This window comes from Diaporthe amygdali (genome assembly GCF_026229845.1).
Source record: "Diaporthe amygdali strain CAA958 chromosome Unknown NODE_55_length_279518_cov_64_759621, whole genome shotgun sequence".
NCBI classification, from domain to species: domain Eukaryota; kingdom Fungi; phylum Ascomycota; class Sordariomycetes; order Diaporthales; family Diaporthaceae; genus Diaporthe; species Diaporthe amygdali.
Window position 1 is genome coordinate 225,004 of NW_026517075.1, and position 23,839 is coordinate 248,842.

Sequence of the window (23,839 nt, forward strand, 5' to 3'; positions counted from 1 at the left end):
GCGTCGAGTCTCCCGTGCCTCTCCATCTTTCAGCTCAAATTTTAACTCATCAAAATTCTGCCTCGTTTGATAAAACTTTATTTTGGAGGCTGAGTTTCGGTCCTTGGACAAAGCAAGATTGTAGAGGCAGGGGGTCATTAATACCTTAAAGCGGTGAGAATCTCGCTGTGGCACTACACAGCGAAGATGAGCCACGAAGACACCTAGACCAGTGGGGGATCTCCGCCTGGTACGACGCTGACCGGAATCAACCACTATCTGCGCAGATATGCACGAATGAGCAGTCTGGCCGACGTGTTCAGCTCTTCGTGGCCTCCGGCTGACTGGATCGCGCCAAGGACGCATGTAAGACGGAAGCCCACGCCTCCGGTTGGTCAGCAACTGCCGAGCACGCGTTAGGGTCACTCTGGTAGGCACACGATACATGGATTATATCACGATCAGGTCATCCCACTCGTTTGAATGGTTTGTGTTCGATAGGGCTGAGTCTGTACCCCGCCCACTCAGGGTTACGTCTGCAGGCCTTCAGGCTAGAGCTCTCAATCTTACCTTCGGGACGTACGGTCTACATGCTGAGCAACGGGTGATCGTGTTCTGCCTGGGTTCGGACTCTGGGCAAGATGTCAGACTTTAGTCCTGGTATTTGAGGATGACTGTCGGCCACGCACCTGTTCTCGTCGCTGTCTCTGCATCATTGCTGATTATTCTGACCTTTCGACACTCGTTCAAATGACACGAACATCTGCGCTGCCAGAATGGCATGGTCATCACACATCAATTCCCCATTCCAAGTGGGGATTATCGTCCTTTGCGCTATTCTCAGTCCTGTAGCGCCTATATTAGTTGGTCTGCGGTTGTGGTCAAAGTCAATACTCCGCTCCCGCCTAAAATGGGGCGACTACCTCGTCATTTTATCTTGTGTATGTCTAGGGCATTGATTGATGCTTTTGAAAGATCAGAACTGACCGAACACAGCTGACTCTATTGGGTGTCTGGCTCCCTATAATATTCTGTATGTGGCGAGGACTTTCGTATTCTGTGGTGATCACGCAGAGATTGAGCTAACATTAGTTCCTACCAGTATTCGCTGGTGGAGGCGGCGCTCACTGGGAATTGAAAGACCGGCCTATAGGTTTCTGGATTATGAGAGTTGAGGCAAGTCGACCCATCCATCTCAAAGACAACTAAAACCTTAGCGCCACATCTACGCGAAGAGAGGTCTGACCGAGCCCATCGCAGTGTCTGGTCATCGCCTCCACGTTCTATCTCTTGTCAAGTTATCTGTGCAGGGTTTCCATCCTCTGCATATACTATGAACTCCTCAGGCAACTTCCCAGGATGAGCAGCATCATCATGGCTGTAGGTGTCTGGGTCATCGTATGCGGCGTCGTCTCCATGGGGGTTCAACTCGGCGTCGGTATTCAAGACGTGCTATTCGTTATCAGCGACCTAGGCCCGAATGCTAAACAAGAAGGACCAAAATGGGTAGTGTACGGTGTACTGCCGGACGTACTGAGCTGTGTCTGCGATTTTGTTGTTTTCGCCCTCCCATTAAAGTCACTATGGGGGCTGCAGATGCGAAATCGAAAACGAAAGATCCGATTGATCTTCACTTTCACAGTGGGCTTTATGTTGGTTTCATCCCAATCATCATTAAAAAAGCTTCCTGAATGGCTGACAAACGTGTGCAGTGCCTGCGTCCTGTCTCTTCTACGAATCCTCGCTTGGAAGCTACCGGGTTATATCAATGAAGCCCCCGAAGACACATATATCCGAAGAGACGCATTTGAACTTCTATACCCTATCGAGATTACGTTCGGAATTCTTGGTGCTTGCCTCCCGATGCTGCGACCTATATTTCACCGTAAGGAGTACGGGAGCAGATCGAGTGGGAACAGCTATGCGATGGGGCCGGTCCGGAACGCAGGCTCGCGAACCGCACTCACCCAGGACTCAGTCTATGGTAACAACAACAGTTCACATAGCAAGAGGCCTTCAGTTGGCCTTGATGAGGAAGAAGCAACGTGGTAAAGATGCGCGTTCAGATAATAGAAACACTGTCTGTTCACTGGTTGACTCAGCACAGTGCGTTTGATTCCGATAAAAGGAATTGTTTTTAATTGACGGAAACTCGTTAAACGATCAGATTTGAATGATGCTTTCTGCGATCAGGCGAAGTAAGACTCAAAAGGGGATATACCTACCCTACATTGTAGGTATGTGGTCAACTAGAAAGTAATATACGAGCGACACCTTCCGACTCGTTAAAGAATCTCCAATTAAATTTGCTCAATTATTTAGAGGTCGACATCTTGTACGTTTTGACAAAGATCGTAAATCTATCGATACTTTGTGCAGGCGGCAATAATGAGAAAGTACTAATTATGCCTCAAGCTCGCCTCTCCTAATACGTTCATGTCGCATTGAGTTGATTCTATTGGTTCCTCTGAGGACCGTACAGCTCCCGTTTGAAACGAATTTCCGGGCTTGCATCGTGCACAGTATTCGGTATCGATTTTAAGAAAAGACAAACCCACACGATAAATTCCAATGGGAAGTTAGGAGGTTCTGAAATGCCTTCCAAAGCCTCCGAATTCTTTGCGACTTAATCGTTATCGAATTCGCTGCTGGCTTCCTTCGAGGTTGACTGCAGTTTCAATTTCGGCCCGTCTCATTCTGGGAGCAAGACCGTGTCTCTAATTTACATGAAAAATTCGTCGTGTCACCATTCAAATACATAGTAACTCAGCCACTCATGTAGAGGCTGCATTGCATCGTGGTAAAAGACAGTGCATTGTGTACTCCAGACACGTCCAAGACATTTGCGCCACTTTTCAGGCAGCCCTGGCCGATTGTAAGGGATGAAGCCTCGAGACCCGCTATTTACTCTTTCGGTAGCTTTTGGTTTCTTCATACGGGAAAGAACAGACATGCAAGGTGCAGCATATGTACTTGGCCGTGCCGTGGGCGCTTGTCAACGCACGCCCATGGGTTAAGAAGGGGGAGGGGTTGCTGCAGCCTACACTGGTCGGGCGGTCTAATGTTGGCCGCCTCGCCCAATTGTTGAAAAGCTCTGTATCCCATATCAGGCCTGGGAACAGCGACTTAAGCATTTTCACGGAATCGTCATAAGTAATCGATGCCGCATCGGATCTTGGAAATCGAAAAAGGAAGGAAAACTACGACCTTATCTGAGCAATTATTGCTTGAGGCCATTGGACTCAAACTTGGCGACACCCAAAGTCAAGAGTGGCATGAGCCATTCGATCCTGCAGAAATTTCTAAATCGATCAGTCTTAATACCCTTTCCAGCGAGGCATCTTCCAACCCAGGCTGGAGACTGTTGTGATGAGGAAGGAAGTCAGCGCCATCTACCACGCACTCATCAAAACACCACCGCTGGGAGTCAAGACAAAAACTCTCAGAGAAATTAAAAAGCTCGCGAATCGACACAAGATTCCCTCTCTAGTCTTCAAAACTGGCTCTGGCAGATGCGGCCTTACCTACGCCGAATCAGGGGAGCAGAAAGCGGTGCAGCGCTTCGAGCAGGACTTGCGAGGCTTGACAAACCGCAGGCAGATATTTGCCACAATTGTGCCGGCAATGAAGGCGCCTATTCAAGAAGATCGAGCAACGAGACCATCGGGGGAGCGTTATGTTTATGTCGATGGTCTGGCAAAATTTGGGACTGAGATGGCAAGGAGGAGTCTGCGAGATTGGTGGGCTGACATCGTGAAGAAAGGATCTCTTAAGGACTATTAAGACATGTTTCACGCTTGAATGGCATATTTTATCACGGTAGTAAATTGATCTTCCGTTGATTTTGTCGTCCTGTAGTTGCCCGAATTATTCATCTCATCGATGCTGAAAGAGACCCTGACTAGTGTTTATCGACTGCCCCGAAACTGGAAACTGGTGACTACATCACCTGACCCGGCTTAGATTTCCGTCGCAGTCTATCGAGAAATCTTAAACTTTTTCTGTGACTGGCCTTTACTACAGCGGTCCTTGGGGTCGTGTTGTCAGGGCCGAGGCTCGTCGGGTGGACGGGTGCTTTTGCAGATGATGCGTTCGCGCTTTTATTGTCTTCGACTTGACTCTCGTCAACCTTTGATTGTGAATCGATAAGTTCCGGAAGGGCCTTGGCGGTTTCAATCACCAGGCCATCAATGTCCCTAGATGAGTCCCCCGAGACGTTAAATCTGTCTGAATCTGAAGGAATCAAATAAGGTTTTTTGATGGATTCTACCGGGGCAGAGGACTGAGATGTCCTGGGTGATTGAGGTGTGGCACTAGGCGAGAGCTCCTGAGATGAAGCCATGCTGCTGCTATTCTCTGTACTGACTCCCTGTCCATTTGAATGGGGCAGCTCCAGCTTCTGACGAGTGAACTCCTCGCATTTACCGTTGTTGGAAAGTATCCATCGGAAGAAACCTAAGGGATTACTTTGTCCGAAAACAACGGCGCCGTGTTTGAAGTCATCGAGGCTGTTCGTTGGTCCGATGAGGCGGCTTGGAAGTTTCGATGGGAGAATTTGCTGTACAGGAAAGACAGGTTGGTCATTTCCTTCTTCTTCACAGGGACAAGCACCGAATGCGTCACGGGGATATGACGCATTGTGCCAAACTAGGTTCGCGGTCAGCTTCATCGGGCGAGCCGATAAATCGCCATCAAAGTTGTCGGCAATGCTCATAATATCTGAGATGCCCACACTCAGATAGCACTGCTGGGTGGGCACTTCAGACAGGTGCTGACAGGGAGCTCGGTCTCCTATGCCAGCATTCTTCAGAATGTTGCCGAATCCCTTTCCGAAGAGCGTGATGGCGTGAATCGACCTCGTGAGCTTAACCCAACTAAAACTGTTCGGCCCGAGCGTTGCGACACGGAGGTACAAAGGATCTCGCATCGAAACCAGCTCATTGAAATCCCACCCCTCGAGATGTTGGAGTGGCCGCTGAAGCTTGGTTTTGATTCCCGGGGAAGTCTCTATGGTGGTTTTGTACTCGATCATTCTCTCGAGATATTCATACAACTCCACCACCTTGTCTTCCACGGTGTAATTTGTCGTGCTTGTCTTTGTAGATGTTGTAGCGACTCCATTTATGTCGATGACTGTTTCGGTAGTCGTAGCCGACGATGACGGATAAAGAATCATTTTTCTATTTTCGTCATTCAGAAGTACTTCAATAGCCGAATTATACGTTGTCGGCGTTTTGCTGTACTTGAATTTGGAAATATCGAATTCAAATGCCGTCTTGAAGTGGTCCGTCCGAGAGAATTCCAGGGATCCAAGTAGCGCATGGAGCAGTGCGCTGACCCCGTTCACGAGCCAACCTCGCTTGTCCCCTTGATCCCAAAAGACGACATATTTTCGTGAGATCCACCTCAGTTTCCCTATGTAATCGCCCTTTGTGACATGGATCGGGGTGTCTTTTGAGCCGATCCCAAACGTAGCACCACCCGTCACGATATGGGACAAGCCTAGTGTGAATTTCTCGAGAGCGATTTCACGGCCAGGCTGTGGAAGTCCCGAGCGTTTGACTGCATAGTTCATGTCTGGGCCCCCTGCAAGCAGTATCAGCCACGCATGCGCACACCACTGAACTGGGCGGTACAATTTGGCTAGACCGGAATCCATCCGGGGCTACCAAAATTTATGAGTCCTATAATACCGCACAAAAACCACATGCATTGCCACAAGGACCCACGAAACTGGGGATAGCGGGTTTGTAGTGCTAAGATTGCCCTCGTTGGTATGTAAATCTGAGATAATTGACTCACCTACTTGGTGCGAAACATTGGGGCACCAACCGACAATGTGTCTGGCTGCTGCCAGACTGCTGGACGATGCCAATACTGATTTCGCTTGATGACGGCGTCCGTATAAATATGATATCCGGCGCTCGTTCGAGTTCACAAGGTGATGCCAGTTGAAAATCCCGGTGGTGTTACCCGACGTGACGAGCATGGACCGCAAACCTTTGATGTAACGGTTACCCATCAACTCATTAATTCGCTGGCCCCCGATCAATCCAGCCATCACATTTAAAGGTACCTCAAGCCCCGGATTCCCTGTCGGTCTGCGTAATATTGGATACCCAGTAACGACCACTGGGTTTCTGAACATCCCATACCAGCAGTGTCCATTGTCATTAGGTTTTGCACCATTGAAGTCATTCTTGTCGAAGACGTAGTGGAAATCGACTCTGAAGTGCTTGACAAGTGTGGTTATGTTTTGGACTCTTGGGCGGCAGGAAACGGGGCCAAAGGCAAGACTGGATTGTTGAAGCGATCCGGCGAGCCACGCGATCTGTTCGGCTATTTCTGCTATTACATCCGCTACTCCATTGACATTAAGAACGAATCGATCATTTTCAACGAATTGAGCCGAGACCTTGGCATTACCGACAATTTCCCCTGCTCAAATATATCAGCGAATCAATCATGCCACCCAATAAATACACAAGAGACCACCTGAGTGGTCACAATATTTGAGGAGGGTCTAGATGTCAAGGAAAGAGATGCAGATGCAGATAAGCATCCATGTGCAAATTTGACAGCTCAGGAGACGCACTAGTTGCAACTTGCCTTCTGCGGACTTCTTCATAATTCTCCCGTCGAATGCAGCTTGAACAAATCCAAGTATGTTTAAACCCGTGCACGGCCAGGTCTGTCGTAAATAAGATGAGCATGTCAACGCCTGGGCGTCCACGCCGCGTCCAGTAAGTGTGATGACGTCTCCGAGGCGTACGTCCTTTTCGCCGTACTGTTGACGCAGGAACGCGTCAAGTGCCCAGTGGAACACTAATTCGACGTGAAATATCTGGGCAAACGGTGTTGTACTCAGTAGGGGTACTCGTTGATTCAAAAACTGAAGTATATGACCTCTCAACTTATTCATTGATTCAGCAGTATCCGTATTCAGTACGATGTGCCGCCCAATGGTCGATAGTAGCCATCGATACGCCACGGAGCTGCAGATAAATTCTCTATGCCGATAGCCATGAGACTTCACGGATTTTGAAGCGCCGTAGTCTGGAATGTCAACATTTTCGGCTCCTTCCTGGGTGTATAACCGTCTTGGAGAGCACTCTGCCACAACTTTTGTCCATTCTGCGACTCTAGAGTAGAGATGTTCATCCATGAAAAAGGACTTCGAGGCGCGTTCCCTGTTGTCGAGATTGGCTGTTCTCTTGACGAGACTGCGAAACTGGTCTGATATTTTACTGCTCCCCGTAAGTATCGGAATGACATGGGTTCCATGCCAAAACCAAAGTATACAGTCAAATCTCGACGTGAAAAGATAACTTGGATGCTAAGAAATAAACATTGAAAGGCCTACAAATAGCCTTTGAAGATCGAAAGGGGATTCTTTCAGTGCAAATATGGCACTAGAAAAACAAGCGCCGTTGTGCTTACTGTCTATTTCGGTAAACAAAGGCTTGAGCCTCTTTTTCAGTACTATGACCTGTGGATCCGTTTGCGAGCCTTACAGCCATCTGACGTAGAAACTCTGGGAGAACAATGGCCAAGTCTTCAGCATCTTCGCGTCGAAGTCCGAGAAGCTGGACATTGTTCCAGATGTCTTCTGCCAAATCGAACGCGTAAACATCCAAGGCCTCCCTCTTGTCTTTGGAAAGGTCGTTATAGGTGTCTTGAAGACTTTTGTCATCATGGAACGGATATGGCGTCGTAGAGAGCCCTGAATACTGAGGTGCATCCTGGGTCAAAACACCGTCGCGGTAAGATCTAAGCGCAATATCGAAGTCTGTCGGTAGAATATTGTCTAACGTTGAGCAATCAGGCGATATGTCTGCATTGGCGGTGGGAAAAGTCTCATTATCCTGTGGAGCATGTGAGCTTGATTCCTGATCCGTCGGATGACTGCATCGTCGCCAAGCTGTTTCTTGTTCAAAGCTTGTTGTCGTGGGCGATGTTTGTCCCCTCTGCGTCGTCGAATCCTCAGGGAATTTCTTGGTATCGTACGGATGGCCAGCATCATTGCGGCTGAGGTAGTATGAACGTGGAAGTAGGCTTTTCAACTTTCCAGTGTGCCTGTATCGCGCACCTAGTCTTCTTATCAGAAAAAGAGAGATTTTCGAGGGGCGAAACTTTCACTGAAAAAAACTTTTGCTCAAGTAACGATTTCGAGGTAGACTCCAATTGATCGTCCACACCGAGAAGAGAGGCTTGTCCACATGCAAACCTCTCTATCAGGCAAAATCGAGAGTTGATGTATCAAAGAGAGCTTGTTCTCACCTGGGAACCTTTTGCTTTCCCTCCATCGCGCAGAGTCAATCTTCAAATTGAGAATCATTTCCTTCAGGAATCAGTGACGGCCGTTTCAAATTGTAACTTCGACATAAAGTTGCATCATACCGCCGTCAGGCTTCTGTGAGCCGTGACAAAGTAGCCCTTGATGGCCTTTCCGCCCGGTGCTTCCTGCCAGGTGTCAGATGAGTATGTAACGCCAGCCGACAATCTCCCATACCTGAGAGACATGTGGCCGCACAGCTGCACGATGACCAAGGTAAGAACGTATGTCTGCGGTAATAACCTCTGGCTCAATTCCATCGCCCGGTATAAAAAAGCTTTCCCGCCTGTTGAACAAGTCGGAGCTCTCATCTACAGCGCCACAAGACATCTCGGTATGAGCTGAGTTAGGTTTAGAGCATACGAGGGGTCAGGACTCGGCCATGACGTATAGTACGGCCTCGCAGCTTTGGAGATTCGTGAGTCAGGGACTTCGCAGTTCGTTAACGCGAGCGTGTTTTGGTTGAGTTGAATGCGCCAGAAATGAAGTGGCGGGAGCAGGTCGGCCGGGAAAGTAGTTACGAGACTCGTGTTCTCTAGACACTTGGGGGCCATGGTATGTTTCTGGAGGCTGATTGCTGGGCTGCCTCAACTTGGGTGGTCGCACTCAGCTAATCATCTAGCGGAATGCATACACCTGAGACTGACAATACGTGGCTAATACGAGAAACCCGGCATTTGCATGAGCCTTTCAGCAGGCTCGCGATCAGAATATGGTTACCTCTCTAGTCCCAAAAATAAATCATTTGTTTTGACGCACTATATTCCTTGAATCGGGCATGAAATTTTCCTTGTATTCTGCAGGTGTGGGTACACAACAGGACTGCTAACTTCAACAATTCTTTGGTGACCTGTCGTGCAGAACTTGGGGGCCATGCTCGAACGCGAGGCTGCATAGACAACCACATTCATACGACGATGGTCTATCAGTACAATGTCATGCAAGAAGCGAAGTGACAAACAGTATACCAATTTGATGTCACAACATATCTCTTCTTACTATAGTCTTGATAGAGTAGTCATACCGCATCGAGTCTTGCTTTGGAATGTAGTACACTCCCATGAGCCCTTAATACAAAGTTCATTACCAAATAGGCGTTAACTGCAAGTGAGTCAGCAATGTACAGTACCGACTGGTCTCAAGATATGAGTACGGAACTTAAGCGTATATTGTTCCATAAGAAAATGTCTTTTCAATATTACAGGGGCAATATGTGGATTGTGCTGGGAAGGGGGAAAAGAGTCAAACATGTGTTCCATGCGAAGTATGTTTGTATCCACTACTAGCCTCTTGCCGTATTCATCGTCTCCGGTGAGACTAGCATGCTTCTGCACACATGTAAGGGGTTCAACCATAGAAAGTATAAGTAGTTGAATTGAAAGTTGAACGTCTGCTTTACTGCATTGGCTGACTCGTTTGACAGTTCTCTGCTTGAAATAAAGTGCTGCACGCAAATTGTGATCCAAATGAGTAAGGCGTATCTACACAATGGCTAGTCATACCTTCACTACTCAGTTTTATAAGGACGCAAATATAACGAAGAAGACTAATGAAATGACCAGTGGTCTGCTTACAGTTCTGACCACAATAAAACCTACAGGAAGGGGCAAAGGAATTTACTGAAATATAGGCTACCGATTTCAAGATAGTCATGTGTTATATCTGCTGAAAGGGTTATGACATAGCACAACTTTTATCTAGGATGGCGGAAGAGCCTTTTAGTCCAACCCAAAATAGTCGGGAGTACCATTTGGCATGCCACAAAGTCGCCACATCATGCTTCATAAAGTTCTTAATGTTGGAGCATTTGAGACTGGATTGATACTTCAAATCTTTCGGTGCTTTTCAGGCCCACCACACCCGCATGGCGTTGACGCTAAATAGCCCCGAAGACAAGATTTTAGGCAACATTGGTGCCGGCATATCACGCAAGTGCGTGAGTGAGTCAGCAAGCGGATCGAACTACGACCTCCATAGCGAAAATACCGCCGCGATAACTCAACATCAACATCCGGATGAAGCAAACAATCATTCACCAAGCACGGGCACTCCTGCCAACAATGACAAACACCACAACCTCCCCGGCAAGAGCCTGGCTCCGGCACCTCCCCAAGGCCGAGCTCCACCTCCACCTCGAAGGCACAGTGACGCCCGAGACGCTCGTGGTGCTCTCCCAGCGCCACGACGCCACGCCCCTGACACTCGCCCAGGCCCGCGCACTCTACACGTACAAGGACTTCCGGCACTTCCTGCGCACCTTCAGGCTGGTGTGCGACCGGCTGCAGACGCCCGACGACTACGCCCTCGTGGCGGCGGAGATGATGCGCGACCTGCGCGCGCAGGGCGTCGCACATGCCGAGGTCTTCATATCGTGGGGCAACATCCTGCACTGGAAGCCGGCGCTGCGCGTCGAGGATGTCATGGCGGCGGTCGAGGGCGCGCGGCTCAAGGCCGAGGCCGAGTCCGGCGGCGAGTTCTCGCTGCTGTGGATCGCCGACGCGGTGCGGCAGTGGGGTGCAGAGCATGTCGGCAAGGTGTTCCGGCTCGCGGCGCGACTGAGACAGCGGTTCCCTAGTATTGTGGGCGTGGGCATCGGGGGCGATGAGGTCGCTGGGCCGTCAGGGCAGTTCCGTGAGGTGTATGCTGAGGCTAAGCGGGCGGGATTGAGGCTCACGGCTCATGCTGGGGAGGCCAGTGGACCTGTGAAGGGACCGCTGGAGATCCGGGCCGCGCTGGAAATTGGCGCAGAGAGGATCGGGCATGGGCTTGATGCGCAGCATGACGAGGGTCTTGTGGACGAGTTGGCGGATAGTCAGACACCCATCGAGATCAACATCACCTCAAACATTCTGACTGGCGGGATTGGCTCGGTGGAAGAGCATCCGCTGCCGAAGTATCTGGATAAGGGGATCATGTGTATGCTGAACTCAGATGATCCTGCCATGTTTGGTTCATGGTGTCTCGATGAGTACGTGCTGGTTCACGAGCGGCTTGGATTGGATCTAGAGAAGATGAGACGATTGGCAAGGAATTCTATCTTGTCAAGTTTCCTGGAAGAGGAGAGGAAAAGGGAACTCTGCCGGAAGATTAAGGAGTTCCCCCTTCCGTAGAATTGCTGTTTACATCCAATAAGTAGAGAGTGAGGCATGGGTGGCGTTTTCAACATGGGACGGAGGGGTGGTATCAACTACAGCCGGAGTTCTAGATATATTGGGCCATCAGACGATCTATATTGAGTCTCTACTGTTGTTCTATATCATCAAACTGCACATATGTATGCACCGGCGCGCGTCACATCAACACCACGCTGCCCACGAATACTTAAGATAAGATGCACCACCCAGCCGCGCGGCACTGCTTTACAGCGAAGAAGTTAGTGTCCAGAGACGTGGGTGTGAGCGGAGGTACCATACCTTGTCTTCGAAAGGGTGGTGTGCGAAGCAAAGGGGTGGAGACTGTCGAATGTTCGGTTGCCCAAGGGCAGGGAGTAGAGATCACTCCCGACACCTTCGGCCGCCGTCCGGACCGAGAAACCGGAGGCAGAAAGATGGCCCATGAAGCTGGGTCCGGAGCATTCCGCCGTTACGAAATAGGAATGAATACTATTCACAGCCTTCACGACTGTCTTATGGAGTCTCATATCAAATTCACATACAGCTTTCGGCCACATCATGGCTCCCTCACATCAATACTCACATGAGTCGGTGACAAAGAGACGCACACAATATCCTCTCTTACGACGGAAGCTGCAACATCCCCGTCTACCCGACTAGTGGTCGGAAGTCCCGGTACACATACACACCACACAAAGCACCAAGACTAGACATTCCCACCGCCACATGGCAAGCGTCGCCGTCCCACCCTACGATCTCAGCCCAAGCCAACACTAAAAACCCTATCTCAACGGCAATAAACATGCCCACTCGCTCGCACGCACGGCAAGCAATAAACATTTTCCAAAGCCCCACAGCACGGCCGCAAGGCTCCATTCCCACGCAGAAAAGACAGCAGAAACCCACCACCACCAGGCCAAAGCACACACACACACACACAGAATCCGCCCAGTTGTGTGTGTGTGTGTGTGTGCATGCGTGCGTGGTGGTCCGGCGCTTAGAGGCGCGACCAATCGCAAGGCACCGACTACTGCACGACATGGGGAAGCCGGGCGCTTAAGGGGAAACGGCTGGATGGAGGGGTTGAACGTGCCTGCGGTGGGCGAGACCCATGATCCCTGATCCATGTCGGGTCTCCCTTTGGTCCTGTTGGCACGAGGTTTTTCGGTTCGGGGTGGGAATAAAAATTGAGGGGCGAGTGGGCGGTACGTGGATAGTACATTAGTATTATAGTAGACTAAGTACACTTTTGAGAGACAATAACGTGCAGGGGGGCCACGCAGCTACGATGAGAATGTTTCACGACCGGGAGGGTAGTTTTTCTACTTTGGCGGTTTTTTGTTTATTATTATCTCTTTTATGTCTCAGATCATGCAGGCTCTGCGTGCCCTGCCGACGAAACACTACACGAGCTAAGCGACCGGGCAAAGACAACCGACCGCGATTGTATACAGAGAGAATCAACCACAAAAGTCATGCGCTCGTCCTACACCTGGCCGGATGAGCCATAAAAAGTACATGGATACACAAGTATCTGGCCCCCTCCCCTTTTCCTCCACAAGCACGCATCAATTATCCCCACGCTGAAGCTACCTTTCTCCAGTGCACCCAGCAAACTTGCCCATCCATCCATGTAGATACATAATCTACCAACAGTACCTAGTCTCTGCCCCTAGTCATCCTCCCGCTGCACCCTCCTTATCACAATGTCACAATGTCACTTTCCCCAGCGCCGCCCACATCGAAGAATTTCCCATGCCCATGATATCCCCAACATCCCGGCCCATATGTCGGCGGTGTGCAAATATGCAGGCTGAGCGACCAGACCATTCTCTCCCCCCCCCCCCCGAATATTTCCTCACGTCAAAGAATTCAGCTCGGGCGCCGTCGACTGGCTCTGGGCCCAAAACTGATGCAGAGCCTTACATGAATTATTTCCGGTCTGGCTGCGCTCTGTCTCAGTTTGTCGTGTTTTTGGGATTGTTCTTACTCACTCCCATGCTTTTCCCCCTTCGATCCAGAAGTTTGGCCTCGCAAGCAAGGCCGATCATTGCCCTTGTCGGAGAATTTTGTTTTAGATTTGCCGTTGACACCTCTGTACGAGATTGCTTTTGTGCCGCAGTTGGTGAACGGGACGTATATAAATAACCGTGTTTCATTGCGGCTACCAAATAGAAGTGTCTCACAATTACTGCTGGCAGGGCAAAAAAAGGGCAACAAAGGTCTTCCATCAATTGTGAAATATGGTTGTTTAGGCATGTTAGTGGGGTGCCTCACCTGCGCAACGCACATGACCAACAGATCTCTCGTATGTACTCGCATGTATCGCGCCGCCGGCCGGGAGACCGTCCGCGGCGGCCATAACGGGAGCAAGCTTCACGGAGAGGCCGTCGAAGATGGCCGCGGCCCTCCTGCCTGCAGGAAAACATGGGCCGCCAGAACGGGTCGCGATTTATTCGCGTGGCTGGGGAACATGGAATAACAAATAACAAGGGTTTTAACAGAGTTGGTGGGGCGCCACAAGGTGAGATCGAGCACTGAAGACGGGTCACGTTCACTATTTTGCACAAAAGGTTTGGAGTTGATACACAAGATCGAATTCGCCTGATAGCTACAAGCCAGCTCCGGTTCCCATCCGGGCCTACCCTCCCAAAGACATCCGTCCCTAGAGGCTCCTCCAAAACAATAAAAGATTCGATCGCTGGTCCACCAAGATGCCCCTTTCTCCCTTTCAGTGGTATATCCAAGCTTTGATACAATACTGTCAGGACGCCGCCAGCAACGCCAATTGCCGTGTGTTTGCGTTTGAGTGTGTGTGTGTGTGTTTGTGCGTGTGGTTCATTCCAAAAATGAGTCGATTCCTCCCGTCCGTTTCTTTCTTCCATGATGATGTCTCCACAAAAACTCCGATTGCTGGCTTTTCTTGGTCGTAAACGGCGATGCAGTTCATATTCATCATAATTAAGTGTGGCAGGTTGGTGAAGTGGGTGAGGTAGGTTGTGGTGAATGCGGGGTGCGCAAGATGATGTTGGCGACTTCAAGTGTTCGCAAATGTGGATGCGGTCACTCGAAGACAGCCAATGACCCACCATGGCGTGAGACGATGGCATTGATACCCAGGCCGTTGTGAGCCAACAAAAGAAAATGTCGAGCAATGATAGTGTGGTGGTGCATGTCGACTGAAGTAGTCGCACAGTGCGCTATTGATGCTCCTTGAACTCCTCGCTCGTGAAATACTCCATACTGCGTCGTGACCCCTCATTCGACTTTCCGCCTCTTTCCTTTGGGTGCCGGATCCATCCTCGGCGTGTATGTCACCGTCCTTGTGACCACCTCCCTGATGTGCCTGACACTCTTGCCCTTCTCACACCGGCTCGAGTGTGTTCCTCCAGTTCCCACTGCCGAGGTCGGGGGCTTCACATCCGCATACCTCTTCGCCTTCAGGGCCGCGTCCCAGTCAAACGGGCTCTTGATGCTCCGTGCACTGAAAGGTGATCGCACAGGGCTCTCGACGGCCGGGCTTGGCGGTATGCGGAGGCTTGGAAAGGTGGTCGGCCCACTTGCAGGCGCCGAAAGGGGTAATGTGACCAACGGCGAGGCGGGCTGAGCAACCGAAATTTGCGCTGGTTTTGAAGATTTATGCACAAGCTCGCATGAGCAGCTGCAGTCTGTGGCCTCGCTGCTTGCTGTTGTAGGCGCACTGTCCAGGTCGACCTCTCCAGCGCTCTCCGCTGCTGAGTCTTCCGATTTGCATGTCACGGTGCTGGCTGTACTACCGGCCGTAGAGGTCCGGTTGAGCGGCGTCTTGCCCATCAGGGGTGCCGTAAGCGGCGGGCTTGATACCGATGGAGACGCGACGCTGATCGTCTTGAGGAAATCCATATAGGCCAATGGTGGGGTGATTGGAGTTGGCTCTGGCTTCTCCTCCTGCTTTCCTGACAACATGCTCGGAGTTGGCGGATACTCGAAAGGTGCTGAGGGCAGACCTGCCGAGGGGAGACCCGCTGAGTAAAGGCCTGCCGACTGCAGCGAGCCCTTGATAGATGCTGAGTGCGGAGTCCGTACTGAAGAGGCAGACAAGAGAGCATCCGATGGGAAGTTGCCAGAGGTCGGCGTGGCCAGGGCGGCCAGCTTGGGTCGTTTTGCGGGAGGCATCTTGACAGAATGAGCAGTGTAGAAAAGATATGTAAGATGTGACGCGACTACCCAAAGACTGTAGACGTGTATATGTGCGTGTGATAGACGGGCTGGACCGACAGCGGTGTGTGTGACGTGCGCCAGTCGGGTCCGAAGATGCTGTCAAGTCAAGCGAATGACTCGGGAGGTTCACCCGTTGAGCTGCACTGACAGGAGATCAACTTGCCTATGGCAGGCAGGAAGAGTCGAGTCCGGCAGTTGGGAAGGGGGGGGGAGAGAGAAAGAGTGGGTGATAGTAGGACCTGGATGGTTATATGATTTCGAGCGAGTGGGCAGCTGGGTCAGAGGCGGCGGCGGCAAAGGGTTGCAGGGTGAAGGAGAAGGATGATGTGGGATGGGATACTACAGGCTGCGGCAGGACGTAAAGGGCGGCTAGGGTGTGAGCGCAGCGAAAGGAAGAAGAAAGCTAAGCCGCTGGCAGACTAGGTCCCCGCGTCTCGACGTCGACGGACGGCGTGTAGGATGGTTGGATGGGTATGAATGCCACCCGAAAAAAGACACTTTGGGTGGGCCAGGAATTGCTTGGACCTCGTGGCTTGCTTGTCGACTAATAACAGCCAGTGTTATTGTTGTGGACGAGCTGGCGCCTGTGTGGGCGTGAGCGTGGGCGCGGAAGAGAGTGATGTGCTCCAAGGGTGGTCGCGGCTTTGGAGGCCAGGCCGGGGTGCTCACGTCTTCCAATGTCCTGTCGGGGAGGGCGAGACAAGCAAACAACAGCGCGAGAGACACAGGCCTGACAGGCAGGAGTCGGGCGCTTCGGTCGAGTCGAGCAGTGGTGGACACGGGATCCAGGGGGGCTCACTTGCTGGAATAGACGCCGGCTGGACCAGCGTGGCTCCAGAGAAGCACAGAGCAGCAGAGCAAGAAGCGGTAGAGCAAGGTGGGCCGGCAGAGGGCAAGCGTCTGCAGATCGAAGACAAGGCCCACGATCTGGAGGGGCTAAGGCCGGGGCAGGGAATAAGACCCCTCGCGCGGATGGGTCTTGAGAGGTGGAAGATGTGCGATTGGCCGGGGCGACTATGCGTGTGCTAGAAGATGCCTTAGTGTAAGCTCGAAGTGCAGCCCAGGACTGAGCAGACGAGAAAGGCGCAACGCAAGTGGATAAAGGCGCCCGGGAGCGAGTGACACGACTGGAGGATGGGTGGTGAGCGAGCAGGTGAGATGGGGTAGTTCAGATGCATGTGCCATGGGTGGAGGATATGGGTCATGGACATGGGCAAGGATGTGGATGTGGATGTGGATGTGGATGTGGGCATGGGGGGGAGGATAGAGAGAGAGAAAGGTACATGTATGTGTGTACTGAGTATGCATGTGTGTATGTATGTATATGTATATATGTATTGTAACACAGGAAGAGGGAAAGCGTCTGGCTGCCGATGCAGTACGACTGACACATGGGGCAGGACACATGGGACTTACTGTTACAGCAGAATAGAGTCGATAGAGCCAGCTGAGAGAGAGCGTGTGTGTGTTTGAGTAAGCGCCAGGGGCCAGCAAGGAGTGGCAGAGCGAGATGGAGATCTGTCGAAAATCTCCGAGTCTTCTCTTCCTTCGCCCAAGACCAAGCGAGAGATATTCGAAGGATTGCTTTGCCTCAGGCCTGCCTTGACTTGGCCTGCCTTCCCGTAGCCGTAGCCGTCGTGCCGGGACGGACTCTGAAGGGAAAATGGCCCCTCTTCTTCTCGTCGCAAGCCCGACCGTCAGCGCGTGACTTGATAGGCGAATGAGTGTGAGGTGACAGGCGGATGTCCTTGGCGACCTGGGGCAGCCTTATTACTGGATAGCGACGGCTGTTGACTGCCGGCTGGCTTCCCTGCTAAAGGTGTGTGAATGAATGTGTGTCTTTGGACTGTCTGTGCGCAATGTAAATCCGAATATGAATATGTTTGTGCGTCTGTGTCTGTGTCTGCCTCTGTCGTCAGATCGTCAGACAGACAAACCCTGTCCAGCTGATGGAGCTGCCTCTCGTGCAAAGAGTGGAGAGAACAGGCGAGCGGAACGGATGAAGCGGGAGAAGGGCAAGAGAAGGACAAGAGAAGGCAGAGAAGGAAGACGAGGTCTTGTGGTGCCGTGGCCGTGATGTGATTGTGATTTGCTTCGGACAGACGACAGGCGACGGGCGACGGCACTTCAGGACTCTAACGGCTGGGAACCCCCCTGTCGAGCCTTCCTGTAGCCGCTGTGATGGGCACCTGGGTCGAACCTGGGCGGGCTGCTGGCCGGTCTGATTGGGCAGGTGGGGCTGCACGCTCTAATGACCCTGCACGCAGCGCGCTTGCCTTTTTTTAGCATCACTCCCATCTCGCCCTGCTCATTGGCTGGGGGCTGCTTACTCATCAACCCGGGGTTCGTCCAACCACGTCCCGTCGCAACCTTCTTCAGATGGCAGCTGCGATCAAGAACTTCAACTTCGCGCTGGGAGGGCAAGAACGTTGCCTCAGGAAAATCAGGGAAATTTGTGGAAAACTTTGACAAGTGCTGTGCAACCTGACGACTTCTTTTGTGGCGATATCACGAGTAACGCCGACAGTACTGCCGCACGAAAGAGAGGGGGGTATGCCGCATCCTACCAAAGTGCCGAACACCAAACCCATCCAACCGACCAAGTGGCTGATCCTTCAGATCGCGTGGAGTGGGTTGTGATTCCGGCAATCAGCAACCAGCAAACTTCAACCTTCATGCTAATGCAGTAAGAGCGCCTCAAACACGTTGGCTCGAGTCAAAAAGACCAGCTAACAGCCACGCCAATGGTGTTTGACGCCCCTGCCGCCCTACTATGCCACATCGAGCAACAGGCGCCCCAAAGCGACGCGTCTATCAACGCCTCCCAATCCTTCTCTTCATTCGCAAGCGCGAGGGATCGATATTGACCGGACGTCGCATCAGGCTCGGCCACGTTGTCGATCGAGGGCTGAATGGGGCGTTCGATTTGTGGGGATGCCCTCTCATTGACCGGATTTAACGCCACCCGCCGCCATATCCGTCCAATAGTTGTACCTCGGCCGCCAATGACCCTTGATGCCGAACCTCCGTCCCAAACCGAGGGGATGAGAGCTAAGTTGGTGGATTATCCGATCACCGATTCAACGGTATCTACTTGCTTGCCGGAATAGCAGAGACGCACTCATGACACTGATGTATCAGTGTAGAGACGCACATGTAGCAGACAATTATACGTGATTAGAGATACGAAGGTCCTCGAGGATAGTTTGTGGATATTGATCCTCGGTTAAGTTAGCAGTCATACCTCTGTAAGATATGCGCAAACATGTACTATCTTCTTCAATTTATCATAATATGATCTTTGATTAAACCCTGGAGCTGACATCCCAAGACCAATCATCTACCTCATCCCTCAAGCTATATGATATGTGATCGATGTTCTCTGAACTTCTCTGCCCTTGGCGCTTTCAAAAAACTCCCGAAAAGAGCATCCATCAATCTCAAAACCGCCGCAACACAGCAACTTCCCTTCAGCCATATGCCGGTAGCTGTCACGCGTCGTGATCAAATCCTGATGGGCCATCGCTCATAGAGCCGAGCAATCTCCCACTTTCAACCCGGTTCTCTGCAGAAGGTTTCCAAAATCTCCACTCCCATCTTTTGGTTTATCGCTACCTAATCAAGTCGCGTGCGGTCAGTCCAGGGACAAAAACAATGCCATTGGTATAAACTGGTACATCCTTTAGTGGTTCTTGAAAATGATATTACTGACACAGGGACAGTTAAGAGAAACACGTTAGAAGAATATATGACAGTGATGTAGCGGAGTGATAATCATCTTTCATCTTGTTGCTTAGCCTTGAGATGATTGACTTGTCTGATGGTGTGATTTGTACTCAACTCCAAGGTTGGAGGTGTTTTGAATGATAATGTCCTACCTTCCTTACCAGATTATTCAATATCCGGGTAAATAGAACCAAACACTATTTCACAGACGGTGATGCTTCAAATGCTCACTCAAGTGATATGCAGCATTGGTATAATGTCCACTGCACTTGGGTCGACTAGGATATCCTTTGATCTCGATGAGTCCTTACTTGACGACAAGAAAATGTCCCTTTAGTGATATGAAGACCGACTGGTCGGATATCGTGAACTTTTAAAGAAATGAGACAAGAGCACGTACATATCATTGAAGTTATGGCTGTGATGTACGATTCACCTTCCGGACGACTCCTCTGCGGAAGTCTATGCATGCACAATGTACGGATGGATCGATGTATGAACGAGTGATCTTGATATGAGATGGTCAAGATAGTACTCGACTCTGATGGGGGCACAAAGACATCACACAGGTGTGAATTTGTTTGTACCTCTCGTCTGATCTCGCTGACCATGTGTTTGGAGGCTCTTCATGACGAAATCACCAATCGAACACACAGTGAATACCCAACTGCCATTGTCCAACTTGTCACAGAAAATGACTACTCAGATGCCGCTTCTTCACACAACACCACTCACAACTCCGTTCTCATTCACTACTTTATCAAAATGACCGATAATAACCTTGGCTGAAATTTTTGCCCACTTCCGTGACAAGGATTTCTACTTGGGCTAGATTTTGGCGCTTCTTATCTTACAGAGGGAAGTCTCCATCTCCTTCATCACGTATTTGAGAGGCTCGCTCTCTCTCTTAACATTTCTGGTGCAACGACCGAACATCTCATACATCTGCCATAATCGGCACTGAGGATCCCTCACCATGGCTCCCTTCCTTCATCGACTGCTCGCAACGCTCTGCATTCTTCTGTTTGTACTCCCTGCCCTCGCAGTGAATGCTTCAGCAGAGATCACGGAATTCCACGAAGGCCGAGTCCTCACGACGTACAATCTCTCAGCGGACGACTTGGCAGAGCGGGTCGTCTCTTTCCGTCTTTACCCGAGCCTTCTGGGAAACTCCGCCAACAAACAAACACGTATAGATAGCGCGAGTCGGTGCGGAGCAGAGTATGACTTGCCCAACCAGGACAAGTCTACGATATCCAGCGTCTACGGATCCTGGATCGTGCCTGAGCTGATACAACGCAGCGAGGGTGTTTCCGACAACCCGCCTTTAAACTGGCAGTGGATCGTCGAATGGGTTGGAATGGACAATGTTGGGACCGATGGCCAGTCTGACCACGATTGCAGCCTCCTTGAGGTCGGCGTCTTATCATTGGTAAGTCGAGACTGAACCGTAGTTCGCACCTGAACTGATGATAATAAGTGACTAACGCCACACTCACGCAGATATATGGCAATCATGAAAACAGCCAGCAAAAGAACACCCCGTTTTGGGCAATGTTTCCGCAGCAGCAAGTTCCCCTCAACATGGAGAGTAAGTCATTGGACAGGACTAATGTCGCAGACACTCAAGATCCATCTGAACACTTCTCACCCTTGAAATCTGGAACTAATCAATTTGTCAAGTTCGTAATGGCGACTCTGTGAGTGTGAACGCCACCGTGATGTCAGAAAAGACAGCAACAATGTAGGTAATACCCGTGTAAAAGCAATTCAGCTACATTCCGCTAATTTCCCGGATAGCTCCATTGAAAACCTGTCAACGCGATACCTCATTGAGGGAAAGCTCACAATCGGTCCGGATGAAAAGCAGAAGTGGTGCGGACGAAACGCGGCCTGGGTAGTAGAAGGCACGTGGGCACCAGTCAATGTACCGGCTCCCGGGCCTTTTCCTCCTTTTGCTAGTTGGATCCTCTTCAACTTCACGAATGTACATGCCATCACAAGCACCGGCGACCAAATCGGTCTCAGCGAGGCGACACTCTTCGATACAAAGCAATCCGACCCAGATGCACATGAGTCGTTGACTTTTTGCAGGCCGGTGCAAATGGATAGCAGCACGCTCGAGTTCTATCCTTACTAGTGAGTGGCAAAGCTCCTCTACATGGTGTCGAGGTATGATGGAGCATTTGGGAAAATGGTCCAATCCTTTCTCTATCTCCCAAGACCATAACCGGAAGCGGTCATCTAATCCTTTTTCTTTTGAAATGCCACCCACGTGGCTTATAAGATACAGCTCGATGAAACGCTCCTTGTTGCGCATGAAGTCTACATAACCAGTAGTCTACATGATCACCGGGTCGCAGATTCGAGTTTTCAATGACACATTTGGTTGAATTTGAATAGATGTGGTATTATGAATGGACTGTGACTTCTTCCGGCCAGCTGTCATATGCGAGCGACCATCTTTTTTCCACTGACTTTCCACTTCCTCAGATCGTCCATCACATCCAGAATCTCCTCCATTCCATGAACGATCTCTACTGGCGGCGGTCGTATCTTTCCTTCTCTGAAGAATCGTTCCGTCAACCGCAAGAAGTTTTTGGTCTCTTTGAATAATTCCTCATCCCCGGGGAGAACTTGGCCTCGCACCTGTCGAGCCTCTCCTAGCACGGCCTCGCCTGGAGTGAATATTGACTTCACGTCCTCCCTTGGGAACGGTGTGAGAGACAGGGAATTGTATAAACAGCCCTCGCCAATAGAAGACATTGCATCTGCGCAAATTCTAGGCGACTCAAAGGCACCCACACAGTCAAACACCAGTCGCAGCTGACCATCCGTGATGTTCCTGATTTTATCGACACAATTCTTCGCGTCATGGTAGTCAACAACGTAGTCAGCTCCTCTGTCCTTCACCAAGTCGAAATTCTTCACGGAGCAGGTTGCGATGACTTTCATACCACTCAACTTGGCCCACTGGATCGCCATGAGCCCGGTCGTCGTGCTACCACCATAAATAAGAATGCTCCTCTCGGTAGTTTTCACGACTCCTTTGCCAAGCAGACTTTCATGGAAACTTGCACCGATATCTGGAGATGGCAATCCCATCAAATGGTAGAGTGCATAGAAGACGGTACTAAGTGCAACGTTCACACTCGCAGCCTCAGCCTCACTGATTCCCGTGCCCATTTCCCCAAGTCGCAGTGCCGCGTCTCCTTTCACAAGGATGTACTCGGCGAACGTCCCGGCATTCGGCATCGGCATGGCACTGGCTATGGCCAGGCCGGCGATTTTATCCCCCTTCTTGAGGCCATTGGTCACCGCGGAGCCGACCTCAATCACTTCGCCGGCGTACTCGCAGCCTAGCGTGATGCCAGGTGAGAACATGCCCTCGTAGTCGGCGAAGAGGTAGTCGCAGGGGTTGATGCCGACATAGGATGGCTTGACAAGGACGTATGTTGGATGCTGGGCCAAGGCGATGAGGGGCGATGGGATGGGTACGTCTGGTACGATCTTGGCGTGGCCTGGGGCTGCCCCCGACCGGATGGCGCGCATGGTCGTGTTTGTCTCCATTCTTGGTTTGTTCGTGGTCAGGGAAGGTAGGGTGGCAGCGGTTCTGTCCCGGGTTATGCTTTAGACAAGATCAAATCAATCTCAGAAAGGATGGCCAGTTGCGGGGTTCTAGGCCTGGATCCTTTCGAGGTGGTCAGATTATTTAGCTAAACATTGAGTCAATTATGATATAGCCGTAGGATGAGAGCTAATGCGGTCATCAAAGTTCGGTTTATTCAAGGTTGCAGCTAAGAGAAGGCTATGTTACATGATTCATTTTGATCACACACGAAGCCAGTCACATAACAGAGAAGTGTCACTTACGATCATATTCATCTCCCAGCGTGAGACATGCAATAACGTTGTTCCCACGTATTGAAAGCACACTTAAGGCTTCCTTCATCCTTCCCTCTATACCACTTCCAACCTCCTATCAGCCCTTCATCCACATCACCTGCCAGCTCTTATCAGACCTTACTCTGCATCACTTTGAGTCTCTTATTAGGCGTTTCTCTAGATCATTCACTAGTTCGAAGCAAATCTTCCTCGATATCACTTACATGCTCTCATCAGACCTCCCTCTGCGTCGCTTACAAGCATTCATCAGCTCTTTTTTTAACATCACTTGCAGGTTCTCGCCAGTACTTCCGCCATATCACTTACGGGCTCTTGCCAGCCTTTTCTCTGCATCACTTTCAAAGGTATTGCCGACCTCGGGGTCACATTCCGAGTGGCTTCAGCCAAAACACTATTCAGCTCGGCAGGAGGGACTACTTCTGGCTCTGGTATTTTTGAACGCTCTTTTATGAAGCAGAATGAGATCAGCGAGACTTTTGTCATTAGCTTCGCCTAAACACAGCTCTTTCGGAACCAGTTTCTGGTATTCCGTAGTAGCTGAAGCAGCGATGAGCATATCGATATGTTGAGTTCTGCAAGT

At 50.8% G+C, this 23,839-nt stretch overlaps 6 protein-coding genes across 6 annotated transcripts; 3 read left to right on the top strand and 3 right to left on the bottom strand.

Moving 5' to 3' along the window:
• Positions 1-1,338: 1,338 nt before the first annotated feature.
• J7T55_010934 (uncharacterized protein) lies at positions 1,339-2,031 on the top strand (the record flags this gene model as incomplete). Its single annotated transcript, XM_053135498.1, has 2 exons — positions 1,339-1,631; positions 1,692-2,031. The coding sequence occupies 2 exons, from the start codon at positions 1,339-1,341 to the stop codon at positions 2,029-2,031; spliced, it is 633 nt and encodes a 210-aa protein (XP_052986892.1).
• A 1,888-nt stretch (positions 2,032-3,919) lies between these two features.
• Positions 3,920-8,868, bottom strand: J7T55_010935 (uncharacterized protein; the record flags this gene model as incomplete). The annotated part of the gene is made up of 7 exons (XM_053135500.1): positions 3,920-5,565; positions 5,782-6,417; positions 6,559-7,226; positions 7,420-7,786; positions 8,260-8,320; positions 8,380-8,491; positions 8,678-8,868. The coding sequence occupies 7 exons, from the start codon at positions 8,866-8,868 to the stop codon at positions 3,920-3,922; spliced, it is 3,681 nt and encodes a 1,226-aa protein (XP_052986893.1).
• Positions 8,869-10,374: 1,506 nt separating this feature from the next.
• J7T55_010936 (uncharacterized protein) lies at positions 10,375-11,424 on the top strand (the record flags this gene model as incomplete). The annotated part of the gene is made up of 1 exon (XM_053135501.1): positions 10,375-11,424. One exon carries the CDS (start codon positions 10,375-10,377, stop codon positions 11,422-11,424), a length of 1,050 nt encoding a protein of 349 aa, XP_052986894.1.
• A 3,261-nt stretch (positions 11,425-14,685) lies between these two features.
• Positions 14,686-15,582, bottom strand: J7T55_010937 (uncharacterized protein; the record flags this gene model as incomplete). The annotated part of the gene is made up of 1 exon (XM_053135502.1): positions 14,686-15,582. The coding sequence occupies one exon, from the start codon at positions 15,580-15,582 to the stop codon at positions 14,686-14,688; it is 897 nt and encodes a 298-aa protein (XP_052986895.1).
• Positions 15,583-20,329: 4,747 nt separating this feature from the next.
• J7T55_010938 (uncharacterized protein) lies at positions 20,330-21,493 on the top strand (the record flags this gene model as incomplete). Its single annotated transcript, XM_053135503.1, has 4 exons — positions 20,330-20,785; positions 20,857-20,944; positions 21,037-21,097; positions 21,154-21,493. 4 exons carry the CDS (start codon positions 20,330-20,332, stop codon positions 21,491-21,493), a joined length of 945 nt encoding a protein of 314 aa, XP_052986896.1.
• A 305-nt stretch (positions 21,494-21,798) lies between these two features.
• Positions 21,799-22,923, bottom strand: J7T55_010939 (uncharacterized protein; the record flags this gene model as incomplete). The annotated part of the gene is made up of 1 exon (XM_053135504.1): positions 21,799-22,923. One exon carries the CDS (start codon positions 22,921-22,923, stop codon positions 21,799-21,801), a length of 1,125 nt encoding a protein of 374 aa, XP_052986897.1.
• Positions 22,924-23,839: the final 916 nt, after the last annotated feature.